This window comes from Etheostoma spectabile, chromosome 10, assembly GCF_008692095.1.
Source record: "Etheostoma spectabile isolate EspeVRDwgs_2016 chromosome 10, UIUC_Espe_1.0, whole genome shotgun sequence".
NCBI lineage: Eukaryota > Metazoa > Chordata > Actinopteri > Perciformes > Percidae > Etheostoma > Etheostoma spectabile.
The window spans coordinates 29,597,171-29,609,634 of NC_045742.1; the positions used below are offsets into that span (position 1 = coordinate 29,597,171).

General features: G+C 40.5%; 1 protein-coding gene across 4 annotated transcripts in view; it reads right to left on the minus strand.

Moving 5' to 3' along the window:
- Nucleotides 1–12,464, minus strand: part of pcdh10b (protocadherin 10b) — a 42,340-nt gene that overhangs the window by 2,701 nt on the left and 27,175 nt on the right. For 3 of the 4 annotated variants that reach the window (XM_032528290.1, XM_032528291.1, XM_032528289.1), the window contains one exon: nt 2,070–2,435. In XM_032528290.1, the coding sequence (XP_032384181.1) occupies nt 2,070–2,435 (366 nt within the window). The remainder of the gene's footprint in view (nt 1–2,069; nt 2,436–12,464) is intronic. The other variant, XM_032528292.1, reaches the window with a different exon arrangement.

Consider the following 12,464-nt stretch of genomic DNA (forward strand, 5'->3'; position numbering starts at 1 on the left):
CCCCCACGTAAGACCAGCACGCCCATGGACGCAAAGTTAACCGCAGGTGCATTTGCTATTTAAAGGACGTGGGCGCTGGATAGTCTTGAAATAGTAATTATATATAGCTTTGTGTCGCGCTCTGCCGAGTGCAAGATAGGACACCACATACTTCCATGTAATTACGGATTTCTTATTCTGTATTTCCCCAAGTACTACTGGCTTACATTACTGCAGTGCTCAGTATAATGTTAACCTGCTTGGAACATTACTATCTGTGATGCACATGCAGCATTACTGTATTTTTATAATGATGCCATTTCATTTATGGATAATGTTGAATAAATTGAACATGTTCTGTTGACTAAGAGATATTAATTACTTACATTGAGACAGTCAGTTTAGTCAGGGTGAAGCTCTAAAGTTGAATAAAACAACCAAAAGTCAATGAAAGTAGTGAGCGGAACCTTTAATCTGACTTGTGAAGAGCGTTTTTTAAGCAACCGTCCATCCGTGTTATTTACTTTTTGGGCAATTAGGTTTAAAGTACCAACGTTTCTCTTATAGAATTTTTCAAAAACTGGTCTATTTTGACCCCAATATAATAGGAGGGTTAATTGATCTTTATTCTATGTGGACTTTATGCTGCTGAAATACGTCAATGCCTTAGTTCCTCATAGCAATTAATTCAATCTAACAGGGGCGTAACTTTGGGTTCAACAACTATCTAGGAAGGTGCCGGGACATGTGTGCATAGATGGAGAAAAGAGACAAAAACCTTGAAAATAAATTGGCAAATGGGAAAAAACAAGACAAAAATGTCAAAAAAAAAACTCATCAAAAATTGTCACATGTGTGTATAGAAATCTGATGAAATAATCATGGGATTATGTCCAGCCCCTTTACCCGCACATGTTGGAAAAAACAACAAAAACTTTAAAGAAAAAAAATATAAAAACTCAAAAAAGCGATAAAAAACTTCAGAATAATTGACAAAAAAAAACTTTAAAAAAGCAACAAAAAATGTCGAAAAGAAATTGGCCAAAATAAACTCGAAGAAGGCAACAAAAAATGTTGACAGAAGTGATAAAAACATTGAAAAATTGTTGACAAAACTATTAGATTAAACCAAAAAATGAAACGCATAGCAAATGGTTAAAACATGAATTAAAGTGTGTGTGTGTGTGTGGGGGGGGGTAAGTGTCCCTGCTGTTCCGATCAGTGTGCCGGCGTCTTAAATGACTGCAGCGAGGGAAGCAGTGCTGATAATTCCTGCACGCCGTGTCGGATGATGATGAGGGGGGGGGGGGGCTCTTCAGGCTCTGCGTGACAGAATTATAATTATGCATATCGCCAAATTGCAGTGATTGAGGATGGATCTCTTTGTGGCTCTTTGAATGAGAGTTTAGGAACAGTAATTCCTGGGGAAAAGAATGTCCCTTCTTCTTTCCTTTTCTTTTTTTTCCCTGCTCACATATTTAAAAGTGGTTGTTTGATCCTGGGCTCGAGCGCAAGGACGTTTTACCGGATGAGAAGCGACGTTAGGATCGCTGCCTGCCGTTTTCTTTTTTCTTTACTTTGACAAAACTGCCATTTTTTTTAATTTTTTTTATTACTGAGCTTTGTGAGAGGGACAGTGTCACTTTTATTACAGCAGTTCTTTTATTATAATGAGACAGTGCTTTCTTTAAAATAACATCTCCAAACACATCAAAGTAACCCTATAAAACATAATTGCTTTTGGCATGTTGAATTTGGAAAGACCAACAGGCCAATTATTGCTTGGGGGGGGGGGGGGGTTGCATGTGTGTGTGTGTGTGCGAGGGAGTGAATTGAAACAGTAAGTGAGGGAAGATGAGATCATCCCAGTCGGGCATAATAGAGATGCCTGAGAAAGAGGGACGAGTTAGTTAAACCCTCTGACAAAGAGGGCTGGCAGGACAGGGGTCAGACCTGAAATGATTTTCACGCTTCCTTTCCGCCCAGCCAATCCAGGAGAGAAAATTGAATTTTGGAATCTTCATTTTATTTTTTTTCACCTATACTTGCATGACCAGATCAGAGAGCGGGTTGGGCAACACAATACTCACTTAAATAAGCCGGGTTAAAAGGCGCTCTGGAGCTAGGCACAAATGCTTCCAACTCTGTCCCCTGTAAGGAGCCCTGGTGCTGGCTGAGGTGATGGTTTTTGAGAGGGTTGTGGTGGAGGTGGTGGTGGAGGTGTTGGTGACTGAGAGGCGTCTCTTTGCCAAAGGTGGAGAATGACTTATCGGCCGTTTGCGCGGGGCTTTCAAATACCTCTGTGTCCGGGACCGAGTCCATGCCGGGCACGTGCAGGTTGCTGCGGTAGTCCGGGCCCTGGCGCCCGTCAGAGGGCACGAAGCTCGGCATCCAGCAGCGATCCGAGTGGCCCAGCGCCTTACACTCCTCCGTGCAGTTAGAGAAAAGGTCGGCGCCTGTAGGAGAGGAAGGGCGGAGAAGAGGGGGATGGAGATGGTGAGGGAGGGAGGAGAAAAACAGCAGAGAGGTGTTTTAGTCTGTAGCATTTCTTGAACGATCGAGGCAAACAGGAGACATGCTACCTGTGTGTGTGTGTATGTGCACAAACACACACACACACACACACAAACAAAAAACACACACACGCACACACACAGACAGATACACACACGACACAATCTGACGTAGTTCCACAATATTTTAGTATGAATGCTCTTTGATTCCTCATGTCAGGAATCTCTGTTTCACAAATGTTCAGATCAAAGCCGCCCGCATAATGGATATAAAAACCCTCTCTGCTAACACACACACACACACACACACACACACACACACACACACACACACACCGTGAAGGGGTGTGGAACAAAGTGACAGCTGGTGGTTCTTTGTGAACGCATAACTCCTCGTAAAGTTAAAAAAAATAATAATAAATGTATCCACAACATCTACTTCATTTATAAGGTACATGTACAAGACTTGAGTATTTCCATTTGATGCTACGTCTACACCACTACATTCCAGAGGGAACTATGTTACTTTTCGCTGCAATACATTTCTCTGACAGTATTACACATTATGTAGGAATTACAAAACATATGATCAGGTAATAACATATTTAACTCTTTATTTCAGTCACGCAACTTTGTGTGTAAGAGACTGTTATTACTGTATGAAAGCACAGTTTATGAACAGTACCTGCAGATATATAGATGTGTATATATAAATATACATATATGTGTATATATAAATATATAAACATACAGTGTATATATATATATAAGTTAAATGTTGTGGTCATATTGTTGTCATATGCTATTTGACTTTATATCTGAAATACTCTTTACTATGTCTATCTGACAGTTACACTTACTAGTTCTTTTTTTTAGACTGAACCTTACATTGAAAACGTGATTGTTTCATGTTTGATATCATAAGCATTTCAGTCAGCTTACTGGTGAATCATGTAATATCATGTAACACTCTCATTTAGTATGCACCGTCTTTTCTTTCATGTCAGGTAGAGCTGCAGTGGATTTTTCTACAGCTTTTATTTCTTTTCAGAAAGAATTTCAAAGCACTATAAGCATAAATGTTACATGGAAATGCATCAGAATCAGAACATTTAAGATCCATTTTATTCCAAAGGAGAAATCTTTCAGCCAATGAGTGAGAGCTGTAACTTCACTTATTTTCTGGAATGTTCTGCAATCATGAACTGAAACAGAGAAAAAGCCGATTTCTGCTCTACAACCGAAAACTTTTATTGAATTAGCAATAAGAATAGGCCAATTTAAATCAACACTAAATAAGCGTTACTATGCAGTTTTGGCCATTTTTTAGCTGTGTTATCGTGGGTTTCTCTATAGAGCCCCCCCCCCTCAGCTTCGGAATAGATATTTGGCAGCTCCTATGTTTACTTGTGTCTGACTCCTCTCTCAGTCAGTCTGCTGTTTCCTCTTCCTCTGTTCCTCCAACAATGCTTTCCTAAGTTTCTGTTTCTTTTTTGTTGGATCAGCCACGATGATAGGGTGAAAAACTCCATCGCTACTTAGTTAGCCGGTTATGGAATGTGCGTATGTGTGCAGTGCCTTGAAGCAACTTGTTACACTGCGAGACCTGATATCACGTGAGACTTCCTGATGCTGAGGCCGGCAATTCGCTGGACAAAATTTTCAAGGGTGTTTTTCCGCTCACAGGCGCAAGGGGGGGGGGGCGAGACGACCAACATTCAACTTGAAAAAAGTCAAATTACCATTCCAATGACTCCAAAGCTGTTCAGATAAGGTAAATTAAGCAAAAAGAACTGCATAGTTCCCCTTAAAAATGGGTTAGGGTTAGGGTTTCAGTGGTTCATCAACTCATTACAGGGTAAACGGCACTTCTGCATTCCCTTTGCGGCTCTCTACCGGCTATAACCACACTATACAAATTTGCCTGAATGGGTAGCAGATCTGTAGTTCCAATGAGACATAATGGGACAATTCAGCTTCCAACCTGTAGGGGGACCGAAGCGGGAAAAGTTCCAGTGATGCTTTTTTATATTGGACTGAATCTTGATTTTTTTTTGTTCTCTTTCTTGTTCTTCTCAAACTATTTCAAAGCAAAAAAGTACTCAAGCCCACAATGAGTCATTGCTTGTAGTCTCCAAGTAGAACATTGCATCCATTTTGTAAAATATGTATTTTTTTTTTTTGTTGAGAAGTGACTCAGCGTTTGCCAATGCAGCCAATGATACACCAGAAAATATAGTTAAATTCAATAGTATTTATAGTGTCAAATCATACTGAGAGTTATCTAAAGAAACTTTACAGATAGAGTAGGTCTAGACGACTAGGGTTGGGTACCCAAACCCAGTTCCACTATGGAACCGGTTCCTACGCAACCAGTAGGAACCGGTTCCTACGCAACTGGTAGGAATCGGACCAGATTACAACGCAAATTTTGAGTCCTCATTTGGTTTCCACTTAATGTGTCGGGTTAAATATTTTACCTCTGTAGCTAGCTACCGTAAACGTAGGCTACTTTTAAAATGCCATATTTTCCCTCTGGGCTCTGGTTAGCATACCAACCCAACGTTTATGTTGTTGTTACTTGTTAATAGTGGAACTGTTACTTATTGTTAAATTAATGTATTTGTGTGTTAGGTGAATTAAGTTTAGTCATTACATATTTAAGTTCTTTAAAACGTTAAAATATTTTTAAATTTAAATAATTTTCCATTTAAAAAAAAAACTCTATAAAAGAGCCTTTCTTTGATGTCAGTTTCTTAAGAATCAGGTTAGGAATCAGAATCCAAACAGTACCCAACCCTATAGACAACACTCTGGAACTCTCAACTTAAGTAAAGTACAAGTATCTCAAACGTCTTCTTATATACAATACTTGATTATATGTATAATATTCATTATAAGTAGACTGCTTTCATTGTAGATTCTAAACTCCCCCCGGGTGGCCAGCATTCCTAGGAAAAACACTTAAGACGTGACCTTAATGGTGACTATTGTGAAGTTTTTTTCAGTCTCGGCAGACAGAGAGCCTGGGGCCGTGACGTCGAATCTGTCTTCAATCACAGGTCATTGGATGTTTGGGATTGAGCTGCAGGCGTTTACACGCACCGACATGCAGCTGCAAAGAAAAGCTCCCCTGGCAAAGGTGTCCACAAAGGGAGAGAGTGTGTGTGTGTGTGTGTGTGTGTGTGTGTGTGTGTGTGTGTGTGGTCTGCACAATATATGTTTTTTTTCATCGTCACTGGGATACAACGCTGCAACATATCACATTTTTGGTGTTATCCTTTAATATTGTGAGCAATTGTTTCAATAAGATAATTTTGGAAAAATTTCCTTACCAAGCAATATGTTGTATTTTAGCAGAATCTTGAAAGCAGCAGAAAGGCAGAACTGAGAAAACTGTAATATCTATTTAATGATCGCAAGGGATATTGTTATATTGTCAACAACGTGAATCGCATAATTTCCTCATGTGGTTCAGCCCTAGTGTGGGCGCGTGTTGTGCTGTGCGTGGTGGTGTGTTGTGTGTGTGTGTGGTGTGTGTGGGCGTGTGTGTGCGCCCGTGCTCCTTTTAAACTGGGCATTTGATTAACCAAACCACAAACTCAGTAGTATTTTATTACCCATCCTGCCCCTAGTACCGGCCCTCAGTCTCACCCCCCCTTCTTTACAAAACCTATTGTCCTCCATGAAAGGCTGGCTGCAGGTACGACCCAAAACTAGTTTGAGTTTGCTGGCTTTCATGTGGAGTAATTATTTGTGAGGCTTTTTTAACAGCTGGAATTCTCTGTGAGAAAATCCTCTGGTGTCAGAGAGCAGAGGGGGAGCAGAGCTAGCAGGCGTGTTAGCTGTTCAGCACAGCTATTTAGGCTGAGTGTAAGCCTTAAGCCAAATTGTGTTTTCATTGCCCCATATGTTTTTTGCACTCGGGCCTAGATCCTGTGTTTGCATGTATTTTGAAAGCTAAATCCGCTTGTTGTGTGTGTGTGTGTGTTTGTGTGTCTGAGCCGCTGTTTGGGGCTACAATCTGAACTGTCCAGCTCGAGCTATCTGATACTAATCCCTCTGAATACAGACTGATTAGACTAAGGTCTGCTGCCGCCCCAGTAAGCAAAGAGTGTGTGTGTGTGTGTGTATCTGTGTGTGTGTGTGTGTGTGTGTGTGTGTGTCTGTAGCGGTCAGCAAAGGGGGAATTTGCTTTGTTACAAAGCGGATTAATTTGGCTTGCCGTCACTAACAGCTTGGAAAAGTGCCCAGACTCCTAACGAGAGGGTTTCTTATTAAATATTAACCAACACGCCATAAATACACCATCACATTACGTTTTAATACGGCCTCTTGCATGGGAGGAAACAACTCATGTAATGGGGGCGCGACCAGAGCGCATGCTGGGCGCCGACTTATTGTATCAGCACACCTGGACAGGCATGGAGTGATGCATTGTGGGCACTGCAGCAGCAACAACAACAACACAAAGAAAACAGTGCAAGGAGGACACAGAGCTCTGCTTTCATTACAAAATGGATGCTTTGGTAATTCTCAAAATGGGAACGGGAAATGTGGCATTTAGACTGTCAGAGAGATAAGACACAGACACACACACACACAGACACACACAGACACACACACAGAGGAAGAAAGAAAGAAGGAGGGGAATTCTGCCACAGAGACATCTTGATATTTCTTGACATTTTGGCAAAATAAGATGTTGAAATTAGATGTTTCCCTGGCACATTAGACAGTCTCTATCGGATCAGGAGGATATAAACATGTCATCCCTCCCAAACACACACACACACACACACACACACACACACACACACACACACACACACACACACACACACACAAAGGATCAGGGGCCATGCTTAAAATATAAATTAAAGGTGGTGGGTAAAGGCCCTTATCTCTCCACAATGCAGTTGTCCAACACTTTTCTCGTAGCAAACAGTCACAGTGAATTATGAGACTCGGGCCGGCTGCAGAGTACAGTATCTTAGAATTCAACACAGGATGAAAAGAAAGCATGTCAACATGCCTCGCGCTAAGCCAAAAATCCAGCAGAGAGGCCGGCGTCGGAGACAGAGCGAGTGGAGGGTAACGTCTCTCTGAACGGCGCTGACCCTCGTTTCTTCTAACGCCTCTTCTCATCTCTTAGCATTCTGCACGGCACTCGTGCAGGGCAAATGCAAAGTCCTGATAATAACCTTCATTTGGTAATTGGTATGCAGAGGTCTGAAAAAAGAATTACTGATCAGCGAGCTGTTACCACTGTGATAACAGGAACCGCGGGCCTAAGGAGGAATTTATCACGGCAGCCGGGAGAGATGGGAGCGGAGTGTGTGTGGTGTGTGTGTGTGTGTGGGGGGGGGGGGGGGGGAGAATAATGGATAATCTTCTCCAAGTGCGTGACATTGGCTATATTGATGATATGTACTTTACACATGTAGCGGGACTGGAAATAGGGGTGCCTGAGGGCAAGTGGTCCTGGAGGGTCCCACAGCAAACAAGAACATGTAAAAGAATGACCTTTTAAGTCAAGAGTTCTGCAGAGAACTACAAAACAGTACTACAATACTACTATAGTACAACTCAACACTGACCCCACACAGCAAGCCTACAGTTGAAGGTCCCACGAATGCTTAGGTAGAGTTAGCATTCATTTTCTTTTCTTCAAATTACTATTTTCAACGTTTCACACTCAAAAGTTGACCTATGAGGGCCTCTGAGACCGAATAGGATAAGATAAGATAAACCTATAGGACAAATGCGTCTTGACCAGCAGAGAGAGAGCACAACATGGCGGCAAAAAACATAACCATACATGGTGTCATACAAAATGCGTTCGATAAACATTCAACAAACCTCACACAAGACCCCCCAACCTTCCCCCACACAGAAGAAAGAGAACCCACTGCACATCCTCCTTCTCCTATTGCACTTAATTCTACCCAGATTGCACATTTCCCGTTAAGTAAAGCGGTGATCAATAACTTACGTATTGCACAAAGCTGTGTCAAATTAAAGCATAATGCACAAGTGCCCTACCACATGTTAGACATGCTACAGCCACGATGGTGAGTACCACACATATTACAGCATGCTTTTCTCTGTAAAATGGGACGCTGCGATGCTATATAGATGCACCCCTTCTGGATAAAACCTATCGTCAATATTAGGAGGTAAACTCTGGAACAGCTTGCCCCTCCCAATCAGAGAGTGTTCTACATTCAACAACTTTAGAACTCACCAGAAAAGCAAAGAGATGCACTCACTTTTACCTGTAACTCATTTCATCACCCATACACTTTCACATTTAAACTACATGCAGTATAGAGGTGGATGAATAATTTCTTTGTCATTATGTAATTTTGTTTTGTCAATGTATTACGTGTACCTTTTAATTTATGGTGAATAGTGCTGTATGACTCCTGGCTGTCTTTATGTTAGTCCTATGTCACCTGCCTAGGGACTACAGATGAAAAGTAGTTATATTTTACTAATTCTGGCATATTTACATGGTGTGTTTTATACAACAATGCTCATAAATATGAACGGTCTCTATCAAAATAAACCAATAAAATAAATTAGGTACTGCTACTTTAGTTGAATATTTCAATCTAGTTGTACTTTTAAGCCACATCAATCATTTGGCAGTTGTTGTTGTGCAGTTGTATTGAATACCAAGATTTGACATTAAGGATACATTTGATCAAATGTGATGCATTGCTATAGATTTAACTGTTAAATTAAAATGAGTAGGTCCATATTTACACAGACAAGTGCTCTGTATGAAATAGAACATATAAGTGAATACAAGTTCACAAAGAACTCTGTTAAGAGTGAAAATAGAATGCAAGTCATCATAGAATACATAATACTGTAAGGCATTTCACTGACAGGTTACACAATAAAAGACCTTGCAATGCTTTATTTTACATACATGCATTGTATTCCTACATACCTTTTCATGCTAGATCCACTTATTCTTTATAATATCAAGTAGCTGTGTCTGAAAGTGAAAATACATTTCCATGACTCGAGGAAAAATCCATGTGTGTAAGAGCATGGATATACTATAGTAGACGAGTCATAACATATGTATGTGAAAGCATTTATGCATTTTGAGAGCTGTGCCTAATGCGTAACATTTTGAATGCAGGAATACTTTGGCTTGTAGTATTCTTTTTTTACAATTTTCTTTTTCCATTCTTACTTAAAGCTTTAATCTCAGAGATTTTTCATTTCAATATATGTCTGTTCATTTCTGTATTACAGCTTTTCCTGTGTTGTATACACACACCAAAAGGGAACCATGCACTAGGGCTGTGCAATTAATTGAATTTTCAATCACAAAAAACAGAGTACTGGAGAAAAGTGATTATCTAACAGTTCAGGGTGTTTTCACAGTTTTTCAAATTCAATCATTTCATAACTGAACAGCCCTACTATACTGTATATACTGTATATACACACTTCTGAAAACCTGGAGTTCACGTATCAACAACAAGAGACCAGAGACCGCCATCTCCCAGCAAAACTCTCATTGTTTTCACTCAAATAGAAATTCTAAATCAACCTGAAGGACTGAAATCTGTTTAACCCTCATGTTGTCCTTGGGCCAAGTTTGACCCATTTTCCAAATTCTTATATCAATTTTCTTTTTAACTTCCCAATTTTAATTATCCAGAAAAACATGGATGATTCCACTCAACGCTCTTTGGCAAGTACAAATCTTTACTTACATTAATTTTCGGGTGTTTTCTTCAGTACAGGTTGACATATTCCAGTCTGTTATAATCCATCACCATACATTATTTTAATTTTAGTCTAAATAATTCTTAATTTCTGCTTTTCCAACTTAAAAGCGAGGTATAATTTCCTATAAATGAGGTTTATTGACCAGAAATTCCAAAAACAAGTGTAAAACTAGAAGTAATAAGTTAGTGTTACATAGCGTTGAAAACGTCAAAAAAGGTGACAAACATTGAAAAAAGTCATCAAAAGTGTTGAAAAAAGGGACAAAAACGTAATTAAATGTTAAAAACATTGGTAGAAAGCGTCAACAAAAGTGTTGGTTTTCTATTTTGACGGGAAGACAACACAAGGGTGAAGGGTTGCCACCTTTAGTCAAAGTCGTGAGCTGACTGACTTTGAGTCTTGGGAAGAAAAGAAAAAAAGGTTTCAGCTCTTCTTACACGTTTTCACCTTGTTCTCTACAGCAGCACAATGTTAGCTTTATTCTGACATTTTTGATGTTATGAATATTTCCACTTTATAACAGTATGTTAAATAACAGTAGCAGTAATAGTGGTAGGTGTGATAGAACCAATATAGTACAAGCATTTTGGGAGAAAAAAAGGTGTGGGGGGGGGGGGGATCTCTCCCAAAATTGCAACAGAAAGTCTGTCAAATGTATTGAAAAATCCTGAAAAACGGTGAGGCCAGTTTCCCATTGCAGCCCATGTTAAAGGTCCCATGGCATGAAACTTTCACTTTAGGAGTTTTTTACCATTAGTTATGAGTTTTCATCATGGCTAGACTTACACACACACACACACGCGCGCATCTGCACACTGCACTGTGCGATGGCACATAATGTGAAGCATTTGTTCACGTCAATCCTGCTTTCGACCTTTCCCGCAAATATATATATATATATATATATATATATATATATATATATATATATATATATATTCTGTTCATGCATAATTGCGGTGAGTTCTGGACTCTGTAACTGTTTAAATGCGTCCTTGATGAGTAATATCAAGTGGATGGATCAGGGAACAAGATGTGAAGCAGCAGAAAAGTTGGCACGACAACGCAGCCCGAGCAGGGAAAAAAAAAAAGACACAATCACTGTGTAACCATCTTGTAGTGCTGGTGGTCAAAAAATACAACCACAGCTACGCAGACAAGGGGGGGGGGGGGGGGGTGGGGGAGCCAGACAATTGATGGGACAAAGAGGGTAAAACAGTGAGTCCTGTCTCCAGCATGTTCAATATGTTCAAACTAATCTCACTGGAGTATTTATCTGTCAATGTGTAACGCTCGTGCTTTAAATCCGAGATAAAAACCCAATATGCTCCCACAAATCTGATTACATGGACAAAAACGTCTCCCTGGAAAAAAAACACCCCGGATGAGAGTGAATTCCTCCCCCTGACGTCCCCTGTCAGAGCCAAAGGGAAGAGGCTAACGCGCCGGGCTGATGGATGACAGGAACATTTTATGTTTATTCAACATTAGCATTTATTAAACATTGACGCACTTTGAGTACACCCTCACCGCTGACAAACTACATTAGCACACAGAGAGTAAAGCCTGTGTTCTTTTTTTTTCAGCGTTGACGGAGCAGAAGTGTGGGTCTCTAAGCCACGTTATCAATTATCCTAAGCAAACAAAGACTTAATGCATGGCAAATAATCTGTTTAAAGGCACTAAGCTGGCTGGTTACTCCGCAACAAAGTAGCTGCAACCTATTTTGCTACACCAAGGGTACTCAAAGTCAGCAGTGGAGGGCTGCTGGGCCCGCCGCTGCATCCCAACTGGACCGACAACACGGCACACGGCGGTGTATGAGAGAGAGTGGGACTGTGTGAACAGGAGGGCTGGCAATGAAATGCTAACGCACTCAAAACAGGACATAAAGCAGCTGGCCGGCTCAGAGCTGAGTGGGAATGAAAATGTCCAACATGGGTGAAAAAGAACTTAAAACCTCAATGTTTGTGTGGTACTAACTGAAATGTGTCCATAGCAACAAATGGCTGAATCTGTGCTAAACGTTGGCGTTAACTCTGTGGTTGGATTCCAATTTTATTTTTTTTCATGTTTGATCAAATACAGCCTTCCTGATTTCACACTTTAAAGTTCCTGTACAACTGCTTGTGTTGGGACATTTACCATTGTGTCCACGGCAGGTGCGTAGCACAACATTCTGGGCCCTGTTGAAAGGCATTCTCTATGCCCCCC